The 23,236-nt window shown below is 46.9% G+C and overlaps 1 protein-coding gene and 1 pseudogene across 2 annotated transcripts in view; one reads left to right on the top strand and one right to left on the bottom strand.

Moving 5' to 3' along the window:
• Reep5 (receptor accessory protein 5) overlaps nucleotides 1-21,353 on the top strand; it is a 37,978-nt gene extending 16,625 nt beyond the window's left edge. Inside the window, exons 3-5 of one of the 2 annotated variants that reach the window (NM_001108888.2) lie at nucleotides 8,676-8,814; nucleotides 16,571-16,739; nucleotides 19,067-21,353. In NM_001108888.2, the coding sequence (NP_001102358.2) occupies nucleotides 8,676-8,814; nucleotides 16,571-16,739; nucleotides 19,067-19,116 (358 nt within the window). In that variant the 3' untranslated portion in view covers nucleotides 19,117-21,353. The remainder of the gene's footprint in view (nucleotides 1-8,675; nucleotides 8,815-16,570; nucleotides 16,740-19,066) is intronic. The other variant, XM_039097000.2, reaches the window with a different exon arrangement.
• On the bottom strand, nucleotides 14,936-15,930 carry Srp19-ps2 (signal recognition particle 19, pseudogene 2; annotated as a pseudogene).
• Nucleotides 21,354-23,236: the final 1,883 nt, after the last annotated feature.

The raw sequence follows: 23,236 nt of genomic DNA, 5'->3' as shown, positions 1-23,236 counted from the left end.
CAGTTTCTCATCACCTGATGTGGGTGCTAGGAACGGAATCCAGGTCCTCTGCAAGAGCAGTAAGAGGCTTAGCCAAGGCTGCGTCTCCAGCCTGTTCTCCTTAGGCCTTGTTTTGTGGCAGAGTTTCTCTCGTTTCAGGCAGGGTGCTGTATGTGGGTGGCTGGGTGATAGAACCGTAGTCTTATGGTGGGGCTGGGCTTACAGACATGAACATGTGGCCTCAGAGGATGGGACTCAAGCTGTCTGGCTTCACTAGCTGAGCCATCTTGCTGGGCCCAGCTTATGTTTATAAAACTCAATGTTATTACGTGTAAAGAGTCACAGAAGCAGCCAGATGTAGTGGTGCACTCCTTTAATTCCAGCACTCGGAAGGCAGAGGCAGACGGAGCTCTGTGAGTTCAAGGCCAGCCTGGTCTGCAAATGGAGGCCAGCCAGGACAGCCGGGGCTCTGTTGAAAAAGCAAACAAGAAAAAGAAAAGAAAAAAGGAGTCACAGAAGCAGGCATTAAGGATCATTCTTTTGTGGTGTACAAAGGAAAGCAACCTGGTCATCCTTAGGATCTCCTAACTTTACCTCACAGAACTTTCAGACAAATTAAGAATTAGGAGTATTCTGAAGTACCGTTTTCTTTCATTAATTTTCCCCTTACTAATTTTTGTTTCTTCTTGTTATTTTTTCCTGTGCTTAAGCACCTGTTAAAAACATCGTTGTTCAAAGATGAAGGAGCTAAGGTTTAACTTCAGCCTGTACGTTCGTGTGGCTTGTGCTTTCTCCTGCCATGCTTCCGGGGTAGGCTGTCCCCAGGCGGAGTACAACCAACCTGGACTAACAGGGTTTGAACTTTAAATCCACTTTCTTTTCCTCTTTCGTGGGGTGGAGGACCCAAAACCCGATGATTTATCCGCTCCTGGTAAAGACTTAACGTTTGACTGACCCAGGCTGAGGTGTGGAGGCTCCGGGAGGATTGCCCGTCTGCTCTCTTTGGTTTCCTTCATTCTCTTGGCCTCCTCTGCAGCCTCCTCCTCGCTTTCCTTAGTTTCTTCAGAGCAGTAAGTCCACATCTGTGTTGCAGGACATGAGACACAGGAGGTCGAGTTCCGGGTGCTTTGCTCCTGGGCTTCCTACCCTCTTTTAAGGACTGTTTGCACCGTGTTGACAGACATCATCTTCTTTATGAAAATTTGCAGATTCTGCTAGGTCTTTGGGGCCCCAACCACTGAAGCACAATGGTAGCTGTCAGTCCAGGAGTAACCCCTGCCCCACCCCCTCTCCTGTGGGATAACCAAGTTGGGGACACTCAGATTGGTACCCACAGGGCGTCCTTGAGCAGGCTTCCTCTCTCCAGTTCTCTCTGGCCTGTAAACAAGAACTCCCGGACTCCAGCGGGCCCACTCTGCTGAGGGGCAAGATTCCTTGTGTTCCCATCACGGATTCGGACCACATATTCCATTCTTCACCCCAAGCACCAGCAGCTACTCTGCGGCCATGCTTTCTCACAGGATGTATGGTTTGCGATACTCACACGCTTCAGCGAGTTTCTGGCGGCCAGAAGGAAGGAGATTCAGCTCCATCTTTGTGTCATCTACCATCTCAGAGGCACAATGGAAAAGAGCTTAACTCTGGACATTTTTTTTTAAAGATTTATTTATTTATTAAGTACACTGTAGCTGTCTTCAGACACACCAGAAGAGGGCATCAGATCCCATTACAGATGGTTGTGAGCCACCATGTGGTTGCTGGGAATTGAACTCAGGACCTCTGGAAGAGCAGTCAGTGCTCTTAGCCACTGAGCCATCTCTCCAGCCCAAGTCCGGACATTTTTTAAACTTGGTTTTTATTTCCGTTGAGACTTGTTTTTCCATAACTCAGCCTCTCCTGTGGTAGACCCCTCTCCCATAGCACACGTGCAGTCTAATGAGGAAGAGGTTTTGGCTTTGAGTGTCACTACGTAGTGTAGGTTGGCTTTGAATTCACCCCGGCCTCCCTCCTGGGTGCTATATGCTTGTGACACACACTGGCTCTGAGACTTCTTTTTTTTCCTTTTTTTTTTTTTTTTCTCGGAGCTGGGGACCAAACCCAAGCGCTCTACCACTGAGCTAAATCCCCAACCCCAGCTCTGAGACTTCTTTTTTTTTTTTTTAAAGATTTATTTATTTATTATATATAAGTACACTGTCATTGTCTTCAGACACACCAGAAGAGGGCATCAGATCTCATTACAGATGGTTGTGAGCCACCATGTGGTTGCTGGGATTTGAACTCAGGACCTCCAGAAGAGCAGTCTGTGCTCTTAACCACTGAGCCATCTCTCCAGCCCAGCTCTGAGACTTCTTAAATGCTTGATTATAGGTGGATGAAAACCATTGAGGACTGTGGCCCGGGGTCATGTACATGTAGGTCACCTGTACTGATAACCTGCGTGTGCTTCCGTTATCCACACTAGTGCACATTTAATGTGGGAAAACAAACAAGCCAGAGGTCTTATCTGCTTCATTCATTTCTCTATACTCTAAGAAAAATTATATCAAAGTAAAGAAAATTAAGCCATCAGTATTGCCTGTGGATAAATGCCCCTCAAGCTTACTATTTGACAGGCAGAATATAGACATGGGCAGCACTAAATAACCACGTGGGTTTTCAGACTCAGTGTATGGTCACCTTTCATGGCAGTGCTACCCACTCCATAGCGTAGGTAGCACACACTCGTTCTTACTCTGTTGAGTGCAATGACAGGAGAGAATGTTGAGATGCACGTTGGCAGGAAGAGCCTTAAGTCTGAAAGAGCCATGTATTGTTAGAAATGACTAGTGGAGGGGACATGGAGATGATTTAGGGGGTGGAGGCATGTGCCCCAGGCCTGACGACCTGAATTCAATCCCCAGCACCAGTGTGGGAGGACCGAACTGACCCCCAAGATGTCCTCTGAACACATGTGTTCATGTGGATACACACATGCATACGCATGCGCACTCTCTAGATAAGTGTAATTTTAAAGTGTCTAATTGGTTGGCTGTGATAACATAACAGATACAATGTCTGATGAGGAAAGTTCCAATAATTACAATTATAATAAATACTTAAAATAGAACATGCACTTTCTTCCCGTAGTTTCTTTCTGTTACTTTTAATTTGTTAATGATGTGAATGAAACATATTTGTAACTCAAAATACTGCTTAAGAGTTGAGCAGCATTAATTCATATTCATTCTAATTTTTTAATTGCTTAAACTCTGTTTTGTGGTACTGGGGTTTGACCCAGGGCCTGCGTGTACAAGGCAAGTGCGATAACCACTAAACCACACCCCCGGCTCCTCTGTATACTTCCCAGTGTTCCTGTGTTACTCTCAAGAGAGACTGCGTCTGGAAGAAGAGAACTCAACATGGAGGAAATGAATAGGCTAACAGTTGACACGTAAACACTGAAACGCTTGTGCTCACCGAGAACAAACGTTCTGTTGAGAGCGAGCGAGTGATGGCTGCTGGCAGGTGCTCCTCCTCGGGCTTCTGGCTTGGTTTCAGTTGTGATCTGTGTGTGTGACTCTGGGGTTGAACATGGAGGCTTGCACACGCTGGGCAACACCTGCTCAGCAGGCTGGAAGAGGGAGTCCACAGAGTGGTTTTAGCTGTAAGGGTCTCTCATTTTATCAGCAGGGATATTTTGTCCTTCGGCTGTCAGGTGTCTTTCCTCCCATGACACCATGGACAGCCATGCGTCCTGAGCACACTATTAGGAGTTCCAGGAGTTTATCAAACAAAGGCACTGGGATTACCACAGTGGGTGGAGACTCTGATCCTTCCCCTGGACTTGGCTTCCCCTATTTCTGCCAGTTAATGTACACAAAACCGTGCTGTGGGTGTGTGACAAAGGAATGGTTGCCAGGGAGGGAGGGAGGGAGGGAGGGAGGGAGGGAGGGAGGGAGGAGCATGGAGCTTCGCTGGCACTTCTGATGCAGTAATGCTGCTGCGATAGTTAAATGGTGGCAGTGACCACCACTCCACAAACTCAGCGCCCTGGTGCCAGTTGGAGCTTTGTCTGCAGCATTTATAAACTTGGATGCTATTAGCACATATGTATGCAGATAGGAAAAGACGTATTCTGTCCTCATCAAAACAGCCAAAATGAAAACCCTTGTGATAGCACACACCACAATCACAATGCCTAAGAGGACAAGGCTTGCCTGGAGAGAGAGCCCTGGTTAATGTCACATTGAGACCAGCATGGGTCCCATCTGAGACCCATCTTTAAAAAAAAAAACAAAACCAAAAGCCAAAAAACAAAAAACCCGTAACTGAAGCTCCTTTAATTCCAGCAGCCTGGAGGCAGAGCCAGGTGGTTCTCTCAGTTTGAGGCCAGCCTGGTCTACAGAGAAAGTTCCAGGGCAGCCAGTGCTACATAGAGAGACCCTGACTCAAAAACAAAACTAAACAAAAAAAGTAAACGACACTCATGCCCCAAATTCCAAACTAAACAGCGTACTGTAACATGAGAGATAAAAAAGATGCTGTCAAATGTCTGGTGTGTAAGCAGAACTTTCTTTTTAAAGTAGCCTGCTTTGGAGAGTAATTATAGACCCACAGTAGCTGAGTTATAGATGGAACAGGAAAACCAGAAGTTCCCACATACCCCTGCCCCCTCTGCAGAGCCACATCTGCAGTCAGCATTCCCACTGGAGAGGAGTGCGTTACAGCTGAGTGTGGATGGACACCTCTTTATCACCTGAACCCCGGGGTTGGCAGCATAGTCATGTCTGGATCAAGGGATGTTTTCCGCTCTCGTTAGAGGCATTTAGTTTGGGAGGGACAGCAGACTGGTGGGTAGATACCTCATGACCATCTCAGCTCTGGTTTTCTTCATATGTCTTTGAAGCTGTCCTTTAACACCTTCAGTTCTTGGCTTTGTTTCAGAACAACAAAAACCCAAGCAAACACAGCTTCAGAGGTGTGAACAAGTAGGTGAGCCCACAAGGAGTGGGGTCAGCCAGCACCAATCGTTGAGCGCCCGTGGGCTGCGAGAGGCTCATTCGTGCCCTTGTGTGTGGATTGGTTGCCAGTTCGATACTAAAGAAAATAGGTTTTCCCAGTATGTATGTCTTCCAGGGTTGGCCCAAAGAGTGTTTCACTGTACACGGGCCTTTGGGGGTTTCAGCTGACTCTTTGCTCTTGCAGCACGTAAGATTCGGGATATATTTAAAATCCACAGACAATTCTCTCTTCTCCTCTCAGCCTTACTGATGGCATTTCCTGAACCAGATCTTAGGGACTGTTGATCTTTTTCTCTCATTAATTACCCACCTCCCTGTGAGTTTTAATAAAAATTAGTATAATTATTACCTATTGTGGACATATTTATTCTGGGCCATTCAGTGTTTATAAATACATCATGTATACTAACTACTATAATCGTCATGGCGACGCAGTAAGGGGTTATCATGTCACTTAGTAGATGAACAAGCTGAAGCCCAGAGAGAATGAATGCCCACCCCTCACCAAGGTTAGAATGAGGTGGGGCAGGGTGGTAAAGTGGTTTCGAAGCCAGGCAGACAGTGTGCCCGCTTATTCTGACCTAGCGTAATTAGTTTTTGATAGTTTACTTTGTTTAGGTAGAAAGTTCAAATGAGTTCGTTTCATCCGATGGGCTATACCTTCTCTCCTGTTTCTCTATGTGTATATATCAAAGGCCTTTTGATCCCAAAGCACAGATCGTGTGGTTGTTAGAGAAGACTGTTATAAGGAAATCTATTAGCTAGTTCCTCAAGAGAGAAGTTAAGTGAGCTGTTCACTTTGGCGTTTGGTTATAACAAAGCCCCAGAGAGAACTATCATCGTAGGAAGTTGTCTGCAGCCCAGTGTTTTCCAAATAAAACCTTCTTCTGCCTTTGTTATGATAAGGCACCACGCTAAGCCAGGTGGTGCCAGCACCTGTGTTTAATCCCAGCACTCAGGGGGCAGAGGCAGGCAGGGCTCTGAGTTCAAGGGCAGCCTGGTCTACAGAGTGAGTTCTAGGGCTGTTACACACAAAAACCCTGTTTCGCCCCCCACCCCAGAAGCACTGTGTTTATTACAGAAATCCTTTAAAGAAGTAAAACCTTGCTGTCCCAGTGCTCAGGGCTGATTTTATGCTTTCTGAAACCTTTCTGGATACCTGTCGTCTGCAGCACACACAGGCACATCTTTTCTTTGTTTGCTTGTTTTGTTTTAGCACCAAATTAGAATATGTTTCTATATTTTATGTTTTGGATGTCTTTGTTTTTATCCATTATAAAGATTTCAGGGGGTTGGGGATTTAGCTCAGTGGTAGAGCGCTTGCCTAGCAAGCACAAGGCCCTGGGTTCAGTCCCCAGCTCCGAAAAAAAGAAAAGAAAAAAATAAAGATTTCAGAATATTTAAAAAGTGCTTAAATAGTCCATTCCCCTTTTAAAATGTGTTGTGTGGAGCTTCTATGGTCTTATAATTTTAATGAATTAGAATCATTTTGATACCACTCTGGCCTCTTTGACCTTCATTTTCATAGACAGGCAGACATGCATGTGCGCACACACACACACACACACACACACACACACACACACACACACACACACACACGCATGGCCAGTTATGCTAGTGCGGTCCTACAATCCCAGCACTTGGGTGGTAGAGGCAGGAGGATGAGCAGCTGAAGGCCAGTCAGCTGTATGGCAAATTCGAGGTCAGTTTTCGTATATATATACTTACGTATGAACTATATAGTTCATCTTTGAGATGAAGATGCCTCTGATTTGACATTTGTGGTTCCTAATTCTGCCCTGTGAAATTGTAGGATTCCTGGCTCCCCTGGTGCAGCAATCCGTCTTTCCCACCTTAGCTTTGTCTGTCACCTACCCAGCTTCTTTCTTGTCGTCTGCTCTAGGGAAGCAGACCTTCCATTCCCAGAACATGGTACGTGGCCACAACAGAGGAGAAGAAAGCCACAGTGCTGTGCAGAAGGGGTGAGGCTTTGTGTCGTGTGAGAAAATGCAGTGTAGGCTGCAGAGAGTAATGGATTTAAAGACCTCGGTGTGTCCAGGGAAGCTGTGAATATTTCCCGCAGGAGCTCAGAGTGCGGGATCAGCGTCTGCCACTAATGACGAAGCCAGGGCTATGCAGAGGGCCACAGCCGTTGGCAGCTGCTGCTGAGATTGCTCCAGGACGCCCCTGAGTGTAGCTGAGAGCGAAAAGAACCAGAATTGTTGGCCCAATAAACCAAACAGAGGGCATTTAGATTTAGTTCTTAAAATCTTGGTGAAGGGCTTAAATCTTAAGTTCCTTTATACACAAGAATGCTCCGGTGTGCGTTCTAGGCCGGTGGAGTTGACTTATTGTAGTGTTAAGTTCTTGTCAGTGTTATTTTGTGCACCTTTTCCCTTTTGGCCTTCTCCCGGGAATCAGTAGCTACCCTTCGCCTGCAGCCCCTTGGAACCACAGTGGCTACTGGGATTTTCTTTCTTGGAAATGAGTGGGGTTGTGCTGTCAAGACTTGGAGTCTGAGATGATGGCTGTCACGTGGGCTCTGCAGTGGGATTTAAGTCTTAATGTGTTGGGAGTAGCTTACCCTGGCACCCCTGCGGGTGTCAGAGGACAGGATGAGGTGAGGCAGGGTCTCTTGTTTGTCACCGTGTACACCAGGCTAGCTGGCCAGTGAGCTTCTGAGGATGGTTGTCTCTGCCTCCCATCTCCATGGTAGGGATGGGATTAGACACACAGAAATCAGCTTGGCTTTACATGGGCATCTGGGCGACCCCTTACTTTGTGCTTTACCCACTGAGCCACCTTCCCGGCCCTTTTAGTTATTATTATTTTTCAAGACAGCAGTGTGGCATGGAACTTGAGATTCTCCTGCTTTCGCCTTCCGAAGGCGTGTGTCACCACACCTGGCTCCGGAGCAGCTGGCTGAGAGCATGTGGCTGTCTGCCGCCTTCCAGAGCCTGATCTGCAGGTCTCAAGAGGGAACCAGACACTGTGTCTTACCCAACTCCACTGGGTGGGCGGGAGCCAGCAGACTCGAACACTGGCTCAGACTTTCACTTCTGATGGTTCCCTCTCTGCCCCAGTAAGTAGGAGGAAAGGTAGAGGGTCTTCTGGGGATCTACACGTTGAGACTACGACCTTTCTCCGCTCTTTATGCTCCATGAACAACCTGTAGGCCTTGGCGTTTCCTAGTACAGGACGAGATCTCTCTGGTACCTTCCAAAAATGAGATTGCAAACCTCCTACTGTACTTAGTTAGTTAGTAAACATTAAACGCACATTTTATACCAGACACATTGCTAGTGCTGTCCAGTCTGATGGCGAGCTGCCTCTCTAAGAAAACGACTCGCTACAGTGTTCTAGGTATAAACCCAGCTCTGCTACTGAATCAAAGCTGCCTCGTCGCCAAGCTACAGTTTCCTCTCTAGAAACAAGACAAAAACCAGCAGCAGCAACAAAAACTACCCCACAGGCTGCTATGAAGGTCTTAAACATTGTTTTTGACAGGGTCTCCTTATGTAGGCCTGGCTGGCCTGGAATTTACAGAGATCCTCCTGCCTCAGCCTCCTGAAAGCTGCAGTTAATGGCTGCCCATGTATCTGCTTGAGTTTTTGGTGTGGGAGAACAGACTGTAAAGGAGTAGTGGGTCTCACTAGTTGACGACATATTTTCTTTTGCATTGCTTTTCAGAATGAAAGCCATCGAGAGCCCCAACAAAGATGATGACACCCAGTGGCTGACGTACTGGGTGGTGTATGGTGTGTTCAGCATCGCCGAGTTCTTCTCCGACCTTTTCCTGTCCTGGTTCCCCTTCTACTACATGCTGAAGGTACATGACAGCCCTCTCCTCCACTGTGTGTCTCCTCTGCCCTCTGTCTCACAGACTCCGTCGTAGGACCTCTGCACCAGGAACAAGGGCTTTGAGTGGTTCTTGTCTCAGATTGCAGCCAAGAAGGCAGGATTCCTCTCTCCCTTCCGTTAAGGCCTTGGAAGAGCCAGGGCAACTTGTGTCAAAGGCATGTTTGATAATTGAAGAGAACGGAAGTCTCATGACTGACACAGGCTAATCTTCATGCAGTGATGCGTGACCAACTCCCGAATTCACATTCAGCAATCGCAGTGCTGAACGGGAGTCGTTATTTTGGGGAGAAACCCCAACAATTTCCATAATAAATTTGGAGAAAGAAAATATCTAGTTGGTTGAGAATGTTATCTTGGTAACTTTGGCAGTGTGGTAGTCAGAGCTCAGCGCTGCCAAACCTTGTTTTTGGCACAGGACTAGCCCATGCTGCCAGCATTTGGAGGAAAGGCCAGGAAACTGAAACTCATTTATAAGTAGATCTCTTCGGGCTTCTGGCTTCCCCAGATGGGAATGAGAGGGAGAGAGTTGTTCATTTCATGAACATGTGGTTCTTTCTCAAGCTGTCCTCAGATGGTTGCCCAGGTGTCTTCCACAGAGAGTGGATGTGATGTAACCACTGCCTCTTGTTCTCCGACCACAGACTTTGCGAGCTAGGGAAGGTGGTGTGCCCAGCCGTGAGGGACTCCAGGCTATCCTTGGTCCCTTTTTATTAATGCAAAATACACATGACATAGTTTAAAGATTCAGGTCACTCTGAAAGATTCAGGAAAAATCCACTCTGCACTTTGCTTTAAAATAACCGTTGTTAGGGCTGGAGAGGTGGTTCAGTGGTTGAAAGTGCTTGCTGCCCGCCATCGAAGAGGGCGCAGCTTTGAGTCCCAGTGCCCACAAGGCAGCTCACAACCGTCTGTGACTCCCGTTCCGGGGAATCAGGCGTGTGGAAGCTGAACACTCATAGAATAAGAATAAATATGTTAAAGACTGGAAAAGCTCCCTCACTCATTCATGGCGACTTAGTCTACCATTTACTTCTCTGCCTGTAAATAAGGTGTGGCTTCCGTGTTTGGTTCTGTTTTGTGCATTATTCTGAAAGTTGATTTGGCTCTCTGTCCTCCTCACATCCTACCGGATTCTTACAGCCTTTCCGTGTCTGAGTCATTCCCACTCACAGAATCATGACTTTGAAGATGCTGTTCAGTCTATCATGTAGTTGGCATGCGTGTAGCACACCTGAAGTTTGGGGTTTTATACTTAGCAATTGTAACTTATATCTTATGACCCATTTACAGTTTGTTTTATTTTTATACAGTTGTATAAGTAAATGCTTTCTAATCTGAGGAAGCTTGGGTGCAGATTGGATGGTAGGGCGCTATCTTGTGCTTTAATTTGGTTTTTTTTCCTGGGCTGCAAGTCTGACCAGGGCTTTGCACATGTGCAGTGCCCACCACTGACGTAGTCCGCCAGCCCCTTAGTGTTGATTTCTAATTCTGAGGTAGACTTTGCTCCTTGATCTCAGCCTTCATCTTAGAAAGTCTGTCTGCACGTCCCTCTTCCCTGCGGTCTGACTGTCTCACATTGCTCAGAGCCACAGCCCCTGCAGGAATGCCATGCTTTGGGACTTCTATTTCATCCTTCATAATTTCTAAGCCTAACTAATTTCGTTCAGCACTTATTTTAATTTTATTTTCCTTGTGTGAGTGTGTGTGACAGAGTGTGTGCGTGTGCGTGCACACACACACTTGTGAAGGTCAGAGGATGCTGTCAGGAGTTGGTTCTACTTTATCATGGGTACACGCACACACATACACGCACACACACACACACACACACACTTGTGAAGGTCAGAGGACGCTGTCAGGAGTTGGTTCTACTTTAGCATGGGTACACGCACACGCATACGCACTCGCGCACACACACACGAACATGTGCACAAACACACACACACACACATACACACACAAACACACTTGTGAAGGTCGGAAGACGCTGTCAGGAGTTGGTTCTACTTTAGCATGGGTTCCAGGAATCTGCAGTCGAGCTCTGGCCACCAGGCTTCCACAGCCCCCTCACTTCTTTGAGCGCAGAAACAATCTGTTGTAAAATTTTAAGTCATTCAGTTGTGTTTTTGCTACAACAACATGGTCTGTAGTTAATTATGTTGTTTTTCCTTAGAAACAGTGCACTCTTCCAGTGTCTTATTATTTTGGTCTGCGAACCGATTTTCCTCCAAGGAATTTATAAACTCGTTCAGGCTGTGGAATAAATGACACAGCCATTTATGTCCTACTTAGCTTTTAACTGTAGACTTGACCCAAACTAGAGTGGCCAGAGAAGCGGGTCTCAGCTGAAGGACTCCCCAGTCAGACTGGACGGTGGGCTCGTCTTTGGGGGATTATTTTGATCACTGATTGTTGTAGGAGGGCACAGCCAACCGTGGGTGCTCCCATTCCCCGGCAGGTGGTCCTGGGCTGTGAAAAAAGCTAAGCACCATGAGAATGAGTGTCCCAACAACAGTGTCCCCCACAGTGCCTGCTTCAAGTTCCCACACGAGTTTCTGCCCTTCCCGGGGCTGCTTTCTGTGAGACTGTATTACCACAGCAACAGAAGAAAGAGGAGGATACTTCAGTATAAAGGGGGAAGCTGCCACCCTCTCCTACTCTTCGCTCTGCTTGTGGCTCAGGAAGAGCGGCCATCATGGTTTACTTTTCCCTTAAGGCAGGGTTTATGCTCAGGTGACCTCAAATTACTGTGCACAGCTCGAGAGATTGTTTTGTTTTGTTTTGTTTTGTTTTGTTTTGTTTTGTTTTGTCTCTATAGCCCTGGCTGTCCTGGAACTCACTCTGTAGACCAGGCTGGCCTCAAACTCAGAGATTTGCCTGCTGCTGCGTCCTGAGTGCTGATATCAAAGGTGTGCACGAGAGATGCCTCCACACCACAGCCTGGCTTGAACAATTGATTTTACTTTATTTATGTTTTGAACAATTGATTTTAAATTTAGCCTCTCTCCTCTGGCTATATTGCAGAGGCCTTCCAAGATCTATAATTCCTTTTCCCCTTAATTATTAATACAAGTTTACACAAGGCCATTTTATACAAGGGCATATTATATTTTGAGGATATTTCCCTTATTTTGTTTTCCAGACAGTTTTCATTCTACTTAGATGTCATCAGAACGTAAATGGTGGTGTGTGTCTAAGACTTAAGTTTCTGACCAATTCATTGGAACACGGTAGGAAAGGTTGATACATAGCAGTTGTGGCCCACAGCTTTAATCCCAGCACTTGGGAGGGGGAGGTAGGTGAATCTCTGAGTTTGAGGCTAGCCTGGTCTACAGAGGAGGTTGTAGGACAGCCAGGGCTACACAGAGAGACCCTGTCTTAGAAAAAAAAATCAATCTGTCTCTGTCTCTGTCTCTGTCTCTGTCTCTCGTGTGTGTGTGTGTGTGTGTGTGTGTGTGTGTATGTGTGTGTGTGTGTGTGTGTGTTGCTGGGCCTTGGCCTCTGGCCCTGGAGCATTTTAGGCAAGCACTGTATCATTGAGCACATCTCCAGCCTTTGAAACACATTTTCTGTGACATTAGCTTTAAACTCTGACCACAGTGGTGCCCTGACTGTCAGTTCTATCCCTACTCTTTTTTCTTTTTTTAAAGATTTATTTATTTATATGTTAGTACACTGTGGTTTCAGATACTTCAGAAGAGAGCATCCCATTATGGATGGTTGTGAGCCACCATGTGGTTGCTGGGAATTGAACTCAGGACCTCTGGAAGAGCAGTCAGTGCTCTTAACCGCTGTGCCATCTCTCCAGCCCCCTATCCCTACTCTTGGATGGTGAATAGTGTTGGAGCCACAGACAGAGTTGTCCGGCTTGGATTCATTGTGTCTGTGCTGGTGCCACCGCAGTCTCGTTAGAGCGGTTGGTGTCCTCCGCCTGGACTGAAGTGGAGTGGGCTCATGTCACCTGAAGACGAGCTTGATAAAAGCATGGTTGCGTCTGTGTGAAGAATGGTTCCATAGATGGAGCTCCATAGCTGGTAGCTAGATACTGACTGGAGAGTTGAACAGTAATTAACCTTATTTTTAACGTGAGAACTGGAAAATGCTGAGGATGGAGGCAGAGAGCTGTAATTATTTTACTGTCTCAAGACAGTTAGCTAGGGAACCAGGAAGTACCACGTGGAGAGCTGGCTGTATGATCTACAGAGTAATCACACCGAAGACAGAACGGAGCTGTTTGAGCTGCTCCCATTGTTAGTCTTATCCTAGTTCATCCAGAAAAGAGAATCGGCCTGACTGGATTTCTCAGAGGTGGTGTCTCTGTAGGTGGATGGCATTTCAGAGGGCTCCGTCGATAGTGGGTCTTTAGATGATATGGTTGTCCTCCTGATAGTGGATAAAAAACCATCACGGGGCTAGAGAGATGTCTCCGCAACTAAGAGCAGTGGCTGCTCGAGCAGAAGACTCAGATGCAATTCCCAGTACCCACACGGCTCACAGCCATCCATAACTCCATCCAGAAGAATCCAATGCCCTCTTCTGACCTCTGTGGGCACTGCATGCACATATGATGTACACACATATTTGGGGGCAAAATATTTGTTCAGGTAAAGTAACTAAATGTAAAAAATAAAAAATGATTTTCCTAAAACCCTTCAGAACAGAAAAGGACTCAGACGTGCTTAAGCTCTGAAACAGGCCCTTTTGATTTTTAATCTGGTCAGCCATTAGCGTTTAACCTTGGTGCCTTCTTTTGATGTGAATATATGTCTCCGTGAATAATTTATTACTGATAATGAGACATCCTATGTTAACAAAAAAAGATACTAGCCAGAAACACACCCCTCTCCTTTCTCTGAAGTTTCAGAATTCTGTGCTGGAGTCCAGCAAGGCATGAAAGGGTCCCCAGGAAAGGCAATGATGGGGCGAGGAGTCAGCAGTGAGGACAAAGTTTATTTATCTTTGTCAATTCTTCTGTCTATAACTGTTTGCTAATAAAGGCCAAATGCCATTGGCTTCTGTAAGAGACTCTTTCTGTTAGCATCAGGGGATTAGAAAGAAAGAAAAGCAGAATTGTTAGGGCTCCCTTCTCTCAGGCTCAAGGACCAGACAAGAGCCTTGCACTCATTATCTCGTTGTGAACCAGGAAGGAAAGAGGGAAAAGAAATTATTTTACATAGGCAGTACACACACACACAGGCACACACACACACACACAGAGAGGCACGCACACACACACACACTCACACTCTGGTTGGACCTAGCTCATCAACTCCACAAGTGTTCTTGCATACTTACATGCATACACACATACCTACACACATATGTACATGCAAACAGACGTATACATATATACAGTTGGTGGTTGGTACAGAGCCCCAGGTGCCACACTTTACTTCTTTTTCTGGCCTTCTTATAGTTTCTGAGACAAAAGTTCTTTAGAAAATTACCTTATAGATAAAATGTTACACAAGGGGAGTCACAGAAGAACAACGTTTGCATTAAGGTCAAAGCAACAGTCTCAGGTGGCCTCACTTGATCATGGTGCACACCTGTGGCTTCATCCTGGATCTGACCTAGAATGAATGTTTTGCCCTAATCACAAACTTGTCCCAAGCCTGTTTCTCTTTTTAGTGTAACTGTGAAAGCTCATTCATTCGTTATATGCAGCCTTCACGTACTATTTTGAGGCGAGCACACTTTATTCTTTTTTTTTATTGGATATTTTATTTACATTTCAAATGTCATTCCCTTCCCCGTTTCCCAGACATAAGCCCCCTATCCTACCCCCCTTCTTCTATATGGGTGTTCCCCTCCCCAACTCCCCCATCTCACTCCTCCCCACATTCCCCTACACTGGGGGAGAGGGACCAGCCTCTTTTTTTTTTATATATAAGTACACTGCAGCTGTCCTCAGACACACCAGAAGAGGACATCAGATCCCATTACAGATGGTTGTGAGCCACCATGTGGTTGTTTCAGGAAGAGCAGTCAGTGCTCTTAACCACTGAGCCATCTTTTCAGCCCCCCACTTTATTCTTTTTTCTTCAGTTTAAATCTTTTATTTCATTAACTTAAAGGTGAACAAAATGTGTATTCCAAACCTTATTAAACATATATATCTGAAATATGTTTACACGGAGGACAAACAGAGTATTTCAAGTAACTTATGGGACAGTCATTATCTGTTAAAAATATTCTTTCTTCCATACACACAATTTTTCTTTTTACATCTAAAAGCTGGATGTAAACTTGTAATGTAAACTGACTTCATTGTTAACTGTTGAAGATGGGAGACACACGCTCGCAGCTCAGTTAAACAACACAACAAAAAGCTGTTCCCTCACACGCAAAGATGCCACGTCTCTCCCAGCAGAACTGCACACTGTATGTTCACACCACATCATTTCTTCTTCTTTCCTTTCCCTTTCTTACTCCCCTCTCCCTGCTGAAGACTTGGGTCAGCACCTCCTGACTTCTGAGTCCTTGTTTTTTAGCTTGGGTATCATTTCTGCTATGTACAGCATCACCGACTTACGTGATGGGAACTGTACAAGACAGAGGCTGCCATCTTCCTGTTTGAGCTGTACCCGGACTCTGCGTCTATACTGAACATCACGATTCCATTCTCTGGAGTACATTTTGTTTTTCTCCAGAAACGCATTCAGTCCAACTGCTGAACACACATCCTGAATCTTAGTAGCCGTGGGGTTTTCTACAGCCTTACTCATGGGGATCCGCCTCCCCTCAGCTATGGTCTTCTTATTATTTAAATATTATTTATTAGATACAAATAAACCTGTCCTGGTTGGCTGGGGACCTTGCGGCAGCGCATGCCATCTCCACCAGAGCCCCTATAGCCTCGCCAGCCCAGCAGGCCGAACACCAGCGGGAAGTTGACTCGGACCTCGGAGCCCCCCACTTTATTCTTGATTCTAACTTTATTGTATCTTTCTGGCAAAACAACTAAAGCCATCTCTTCAAACTTTCTTCCTAAAATTATTATTATTAGGGATTCTATAAATCATTAATTCATCTAAACAGCATTAATTCATGAAGGTTCATCTTTATGTTGTTCTGTAGGAAATCTGACCAGCGGAGGGAGAGAAGTGATTCCTGAAAGTTAGCCTTTGACCTTCAAGTGTGTACCTGTACTCACACGCATGCCCCATATTTCAAATCATATATAGCACGTGCGCGCGCGCGCGTGCGCACACACACACACACACACACACACACACACACACACACACACACACACGTATGATGGGCTTCCTCTCTCCCTGTGTCCCATTGGTACTTGTCTTATTTATCGATCTATTTATTTTAGACATGGTCTCACGTATCCCAGGTTGGTTTCTCTTCCCTGTGTAGCTGAGGGTGATCCTGAATGTCCTGCTTTCCCTCCACACAGCGATGGAGTTATGGGCTGGTACTGCCATGCCTAGCTTCTGTGGGGCTTAGCCCAGGATTTTGACTGTGTTAGGCCAGCACTGTGAGAACGGAGCTGTGGCCCCAGCCCCTCGTCTCCTCTTCTCTCCTTCTTTTGAAGCACAGTCTCCTCGTGTGGCTCAGGCTGCTTCGTTCCTAGTTGTGAAGCCTCCCGTTGACAACGCTGGTAACGCAGGTGGAGATGCCAGAGCACTGCTGTCCCCGGGAGGGGGAGGGCACGAATGGAATCCCAGCGTGCCCATGGCTCCCTCTCACCAGCATTCTGTGCCCTGCAGTGCGGCTTCCTGTTGTGGTGCATGGCTCCCAGCCCGTCCAACGGGGCTGAACTGCTGTACCGGCGTGTCATCCGTCCCATCTTCCTGAAGCACGAGTCCCAGGTAGACAGTGTGGTGAAGGACGTGAAGGACAAAGCCAAAGAGACTGCAGACGCCATCAGCAAAGAAGGTGAGGCTCAGGGACAGCTTGTGCACTGTGGAGGATGCCATGTCCTAGGCTCAAACAACAGGCGTAGTGGACACCTGTCCTCCCCCGGTTCCTCTGCTCCCTCCTCAGTGACATTCAGTGTGGCCTTCAGTCATCATTTTAGAAAAGTGACTTCCACCACAGGCCAAGAATTCAGAGTGCCAGCTGGGTAGATGGCTGTGTATCCAGTTCAGGTTGGCCTGCAGTTAGCAATCAAGAAAACGCCCCAAAGACACGCCCGAGGCCAGTCTGATGGAGGCAGCTAGACAGCGGAGGCTCCTCTGTCTGGGGAGTCAGGCTGAAAATTAAGATCAGCTGTCGTGAAAACTTCCTGACTCAGACTTGAAAAATCAACAGAGAGGAGACCTCAGGGTAGATTGTTCAGGAACTGCTTGTGGGGAAAAAAAGCTTGGAGGTAGAAGCCATGAAAGAAACAGAGGATGGTGGGAGCAGGGTCGGCCACTGAGCGGTGCAGACTGTGTTGCTGGAGTGGTTTGAGCAGAGCAGGGTGACTGGCCGCTGCGTGAGGAGCGGACTAAGGGGATTTAGCTCAGCGGGAGAGCACTTACCTAGCAAGCGCAGAGCCCTGGGTGGGTTTGGTCCTCAGCTCAGGGGTTGGGGGATGTGAAGAAGGAAGGAAGTATACAGTCTAGCTAGGATGTTGCCATCTGGCTAGAGATGGTGGCCTCGTGATTTGTAGCAGTGACAGTAAAGTAGCGATAGTAAGTATGAGAGTCTCGATGGCTTGTTAAGGTGGGGACGGTAGGATTTGCTTATGAATTAGGCTGGGAGTTTGAGAGAGAAAGAAGCCAAGGCCAGCAGTGATAGCCTGAACAGGTCAAAGGGTAGGCTCGACATTGAAGTGGGAAGACTGGGTAGCAGAAAGACAGCATCCGGTCCTGGACAGATGTCCGACGTGTCTGTTAGGTAGAGACCTGCGTGGAGCAGTCAGAGAGCCACTCGATAGGATGTTGAGAGCCCCTCGATAGGATGTTGAGAGCCCCAGGCTTACACCGAGGGTGTGAGAGATGAACGCCAGCCTGGAGAAGCTGATCAGGGTAGCAAGAAGGCCAGAGAGTAGTGTCCAGTGAAGTGTCCTTCATGCCACGTGCTGTGAGGTTAGATAGAGGATGACTCCAGGACACGGCTGTCAGACTCAGCAGTGAGGAAGGATTAGTGACTCGAAGAAAGCAACTTTATGGGCACTGGGAACAAACACCTGATCGGAGAGATTTGAGGGACAGGAGCAGTGTCATGGGAGGACAGGGTGATATCTGTGGGGAGGACACAGGGACCTTTCGTAAGGTAGGAGAAACAGCAGGTTTGAACGTGAATAGGAACGGTCATAGAGGTCACAGGGTAAGGGCAGGGGAGCTGCTAACAACCAGGTCTTCAAGCAGAGATGGCATAGTGTAGCACAGGGTGAGTGGCCAGGGCGGGACCTTCTGTGAGGAGGGGAGTGGGGTCGGTGTTGGAGACGCTGGTGGCCAGTGTGCAGCTGGGAGTTTGACTGCTCAGTAAGAGGGGACGGGGACGGGAGGGTGACGAACAGGAGGCGGCATGGGTGCTGTTCAGGGAGGGTCTGGTATATGGGGTATACGTGAGTATCCAGGTATCACGGGTCATCAGGTCTCTGTCTCAACTGCTCAGGTCTAGCTTTGGATCTAGAAAGCAGACCCCAGTAGGATTTAGAAATTAAGGCTGGAGAGATGGGTCAGTGGTTCTCTGATGGTTCAGGGTCAGTGGGGATCTCTCACACAGCTAGCTGAGAAAGACTGTCTCCCTCCTTGATGTCAACATTTCCTGGTGATTTGGAGGAGCAGCTGTAGGACGCCTGTGGACAAAGGGGTTCCTTGGCTCTCACTGGGAGACTCTGGGCTCCATCAGAACCAGCTGCCATCTGTGGTGGCTCACTCTGCCCCACCCTCTCTCCCCCAACACTTCCTGTCTTGGGGGATAGTGGCTCAGTGAGCAAGTCTAGGTGTGTGCAGTATGATGTGGGTTCTGTCCTAACTCTGGTTACCATGACAGTCGCTGCTTTGATGATTGAAGGAGACAGGACAGATGGTCCAGGTGAGGATGTCACACAAGCCTCAAGGCTGGGTGACCTTCAAGAATTCTGCTTGCATCTAAGGAGGTGCCTTGTCCATTTCCTAGAAGCCCCTCTTAGCCTTGACCACAAACCTTGGTGTGTTCTCATCCATACACCAGTCACCCGCCTCAGTCACCCACATTATCAGGTGGTCAGGGAGGGAGGATGGAGCTCCCATTACAAAAGCTCTTGATACAGTTTTCTTTTCCCTCAACAGTCAAGAAGGCTACGGTGAACTTGCTGGGCGACGAGAAGAAGAGCACCTGAGTCCTGGCTGGGCGGCCCCTCCCCCACTCACCCCCTTAGAGCTCCGTGTTATGCTAGGGACAGTGGCACAGGTGTTGGATAATGTTGCCTTGGAAACTTTCTGATGTATTAAAAATGGAATGTGTTGTAAGGTGTTTCGCTTTTATTGTCATATATGTAGGGAACGTTTTCATTTAAATCTAACAGAGTGGGCAGTACCTAAAATTTTTAAATATGAGTCTGAAGACACGTCACTATATTCCAGGAAATTCAAACCGAGATTGGAAATCTCTGTCCGTAGGCCCTGTGCTCTGCGGGGCTCACCTGCATGCGTCTTCCTGTGCTTACAGTTTGGAAACCTTTGTGTTGTGCTTCACTCGGTGTATGATTTTATATAGTTCTGTGTTTTAATGTATCTGTGTATATACATATATATGGAAAATGTTATAGTTTGGCTAGAACATGCGTAGTGCTTGTGAGAAGAGGCCAAGGAAGGTTGCAGACACCACCTGTGACCTGTGAAGCAAGATCCCCCCCCCCCCAAGGCTGGAATGCTGTCGTGATGAGTGCACTTCCAAATACCATTTCAGAAAGTGATACAGATGGGATTGGGGATTTAGCTCAGTGGTAGAGCGCTTGCCTAGGAAGCGCAAGGCCCTGGGTTCGGTCCCCAGCTCTGAAAAAAAGAGCCAAAAAAAAAAAAAAGTGATACAGATGAGTAAGACATCCCATCCCCCAAGACAGCCCATCCCCCAAGACAGCCCATCCCCCAAGACTTCCCACCCCCCCAAGACAGCCCATCCCCCAAGACAGCCCACCTCCCAAGACTTCCCGCCTCCCATTGCATACCTCAGTTTTTAAAAACATGATCCCATGTAGCCCAGGAGAACTCTGAAGTCCTGATCCTCCTGCTGCCTCCACCTCCCAGCTTCTGCTCACTGCAGGCTGGTGCCCCATGGTGGCTTACGTGTGCCGTCTTGTTCGTGTAACAGCACATTGTATACTGATAGCATCCAGCTCTAAGAGCAGTTCTGGACAAGTGAGGGGCAGCGGCGGCTGGGATGAACTTTTCACTCTTTGTTTTTATGGCCAACCTCAAGAGGTCTCCCTACTTTATAATTTGTAATTATTAGCATTCCCTTACAGATGCTTCAGTCTATGTTTCGTTTAAGTGACCGCCTGTCAAAGTGGCTTGCTGGGTCAGAGGTTTGGATCTAAGAGTCTGTGCTTTGCACCTCAGGCCAGCTTTTCAGCCTTTGAGTTGGTCTGAAGGAGCTGTCTGCCAAAGCCAACAGCAGGAGTTACCTTCAGGACAATGGGCAATGATTCTCCTACAGATGACTCAGATCACAATAATATACAATACTAACAATACAAAATAAGAGGGTCACAGGGTTCGTTTTCCTGGGAATACTAGTAATCATTAGGCATCTTCTGACTTAAGGTGGGGGGATCTTTTTAGAAAATAAAAACAGTTGTTTATAGAAAACCAATTGTTAGGTCTTAAAAATATTTAGGTCCTTATAAGTAAAAGCACGTTTTTCTTGTTGGCAGAGTGAAAATTAACATCGACGATGTAATCTATAAGAACAGTGTTAATATACAACATACTCTATGTGAGGGGATGGGCAGGCAGGGACTCACAGTTACTTAGAGGTTCTTGGTGGAAACACTGCTGCAGTGAAGTAAACCCCAAAAGCAATTTTGCCCTATCAACCCCACAGCTTTCACCAGAGCAGGCGCCGGGAAGTCATTACTTCTAGCAGCTGTTAGTAGGAGAAATCATTGACTTCTGCCTGCCCGTCCTTCCCAAATAAAACAGTGTCATGACTACGAGTGTTGACAGTGAGCTGGCTGGAAACAAAGTGTTTATTTGTATCTGAGTGGTATTTCAAAGACATATAAAGTTCCAGAATTCTTGCTACACTTTAAAGCTTGCTGTTGTAGGGCAATTCTTTCCTGTCAGTCATTTGGACTGCATTGCTGCTGTTGTGGGGAAGAATCCTCCATCCACACCTCAGAAAACAGTCACGGCCTAAATAAAATATCGCCTGGCCTCAGATGTGAATAGGAGTGCCCGGGCCTTCCTTACGTGTTCCCAGACTCCCCTGGCTGCCATACCTGGAGAGAACACTGAACTCTGTGTGGACTGTTCCTTCCTGTGCGTGTATCTCTGACAAAAGTTACTGACTGGACAAAGTGAGAATGAGAATTACAACATATACTCAAATAAAGATTATGTTTATGTGGTCTGTCAAGATATCTTTAAAATGTTTTATTAACATTTAGTATGCATGTGTGTTCTCGTTCGTGTGCGTGTGTTCCTGTGCGTGTGTGTGTGTGTGTGTGTGTGTGTGTGTGTGTGTGTGTATGAGTGTGTGTGAGTGATATGTGGGCATACACATCATAGTGGAGGTCAGAGGACAGTTCGGTTCTCTCAGACTTGGTGGCCAGTGTCTTGTCTTACAGAGCCTTCTCTGGCCTCAGGATGTTTTGCAATGTTGTGCTGTGTTTCAGAGTGGCTGACCTCTCAAAACTGAAACCACAGATAGGAATGACTGTAAGTAACTGGCCATATTCAGTGTTTGTTTATTATATTTACTTTAAATTTTGCTAAGATCTATAGCTTATAGTTTAACAAAAAAGTCCACACTAAATCTGGCTTGCATCGACATCGGTGGTCTCTGTCCCTAGCCTGGTACAGAGACTGAAACTGTGTGTTTCTCTTCACCAACGCCTCTCCCACCAACGCTGACTCTGCTTCTCCAGAGCTCTGAGACTGCGCTCTCCAGCCCGAGCTCTGCTGCAGTTACACCCCCCCACCCCCCACCCCCCGTTAATGTTCTTTCCCTGCAGCCCGCCGGAGTCACCGAGACAGTCTTAGTTTAACATAACAGATGACACAACCGCTGGGCGCAGAATCTATCATCCTAAACTCATCCACTGCTCTATGTTGGAAATCTGGCGGCGGAAGGCACCAGCCAGCTACCAGGTCTACGTCCTGCCTCTGCCTTGCTAGAAAAAGAGCAGCTGCCTCCTTTTCTCCCAAGGATTGGCTTCTAGGCACCTTTATTAGCCAATCAATTAATTAGGGGAAAATTCCCCTACAAAGATCTGGGTTAGAAAAAGAAAATTCCACAAAATAAGATGAAATCTGGTAGTTTAGTGAGAATTGAATATTATTAATCCCATTCCACACTGGGTCTGTACTTTCCCCCTCGTGGTTGGTTTGTTAAAGGAAGGCGCCCTAAGGAAAGCAAACCCATTGATCCCATCTACCAGTGCTTAGCCTGGATTGGGAGGAACACAACTCTGCTTTCTGCCCACACAGAGCATTGCTCACAGACGTGCAGTGCAGTAACTGTGGTTAGTGTCTACTGTGCAGTCCAGGCCGGCCTTGAAATCACCAGCCTCCCCACCCTCCTCCCCAGCCTTCCCAGGGCTAGGATCACAGGCATATGACACCCTCAACACCTCCTCCAAATAATTCTGTACTTTTATTCTAATACGAAGACTGAAAAGAAGGGGGGAAAAAAAACCAAAACCAATAAATAAATAAATAAATAAATAAATAAATAAACAAAAACAAGGGGCTGGGGATTTAGCTCAGTGGTAGAGCGCTTACCTAGGAAGCACAAGGCCCTGGGTTCGGTCCCCAGCTCCGAAAAAAAGAACCAAAAAAAAAAAAAAAAAAAAAAAAAAAAAAAAAAAACAAACCCCCACAGCCTGTGACTGGTCTTTGAAATAGCACTTCTGTGGCATGGTAGGAGCTTAGCAGTGTGTGTGAGCCCACATTTCACTACCAGCACAGAAGCCAAACAGGCGCATACTGGAGCACGCTCTCTGGTCAGTGTTTTCTTACCCTGTTTTTATTGTGTGTCTGTAAACACAGTGTTTAGTGGGACAAACACAGCTCAGGTCCTAACTAACAGTATAGTTCTGTACAGTAGGACAAGTGAATGCATTTGAAAATGACCTTTGGGACTGTCTGGTTTCTAACTGTAATATTAACCCTTAATCACTTACAATGCAAAAGACCAGAAAGCAAAATGGTTGACAGAGGCTTGCAGCCCTCACCTCCGCAGAGTCAGAAGTGTCGGGTATGTTTCTGCATCATGAAGTGGGCGTCCACTGGAGAACA

This window comes from Rattus norvegicus, chromosome 18, assembly GCF_036323735.1.
Source record: "Rattus norvegicus strain BN/NHsdMcwi chromosome 18, GRCr8, whole genome shotgun sequence".
NCBI lineage: Eukaryota > Metazoa > Chordata > Mammalia > Rodentia > Muridae > Rattus > Rattus norvegicus.
The sequence above is the reverse complement of the archived record's forward strand: the minus strand, read 5'-3'. Positions and strand labels throughout refer to the sequence as shown.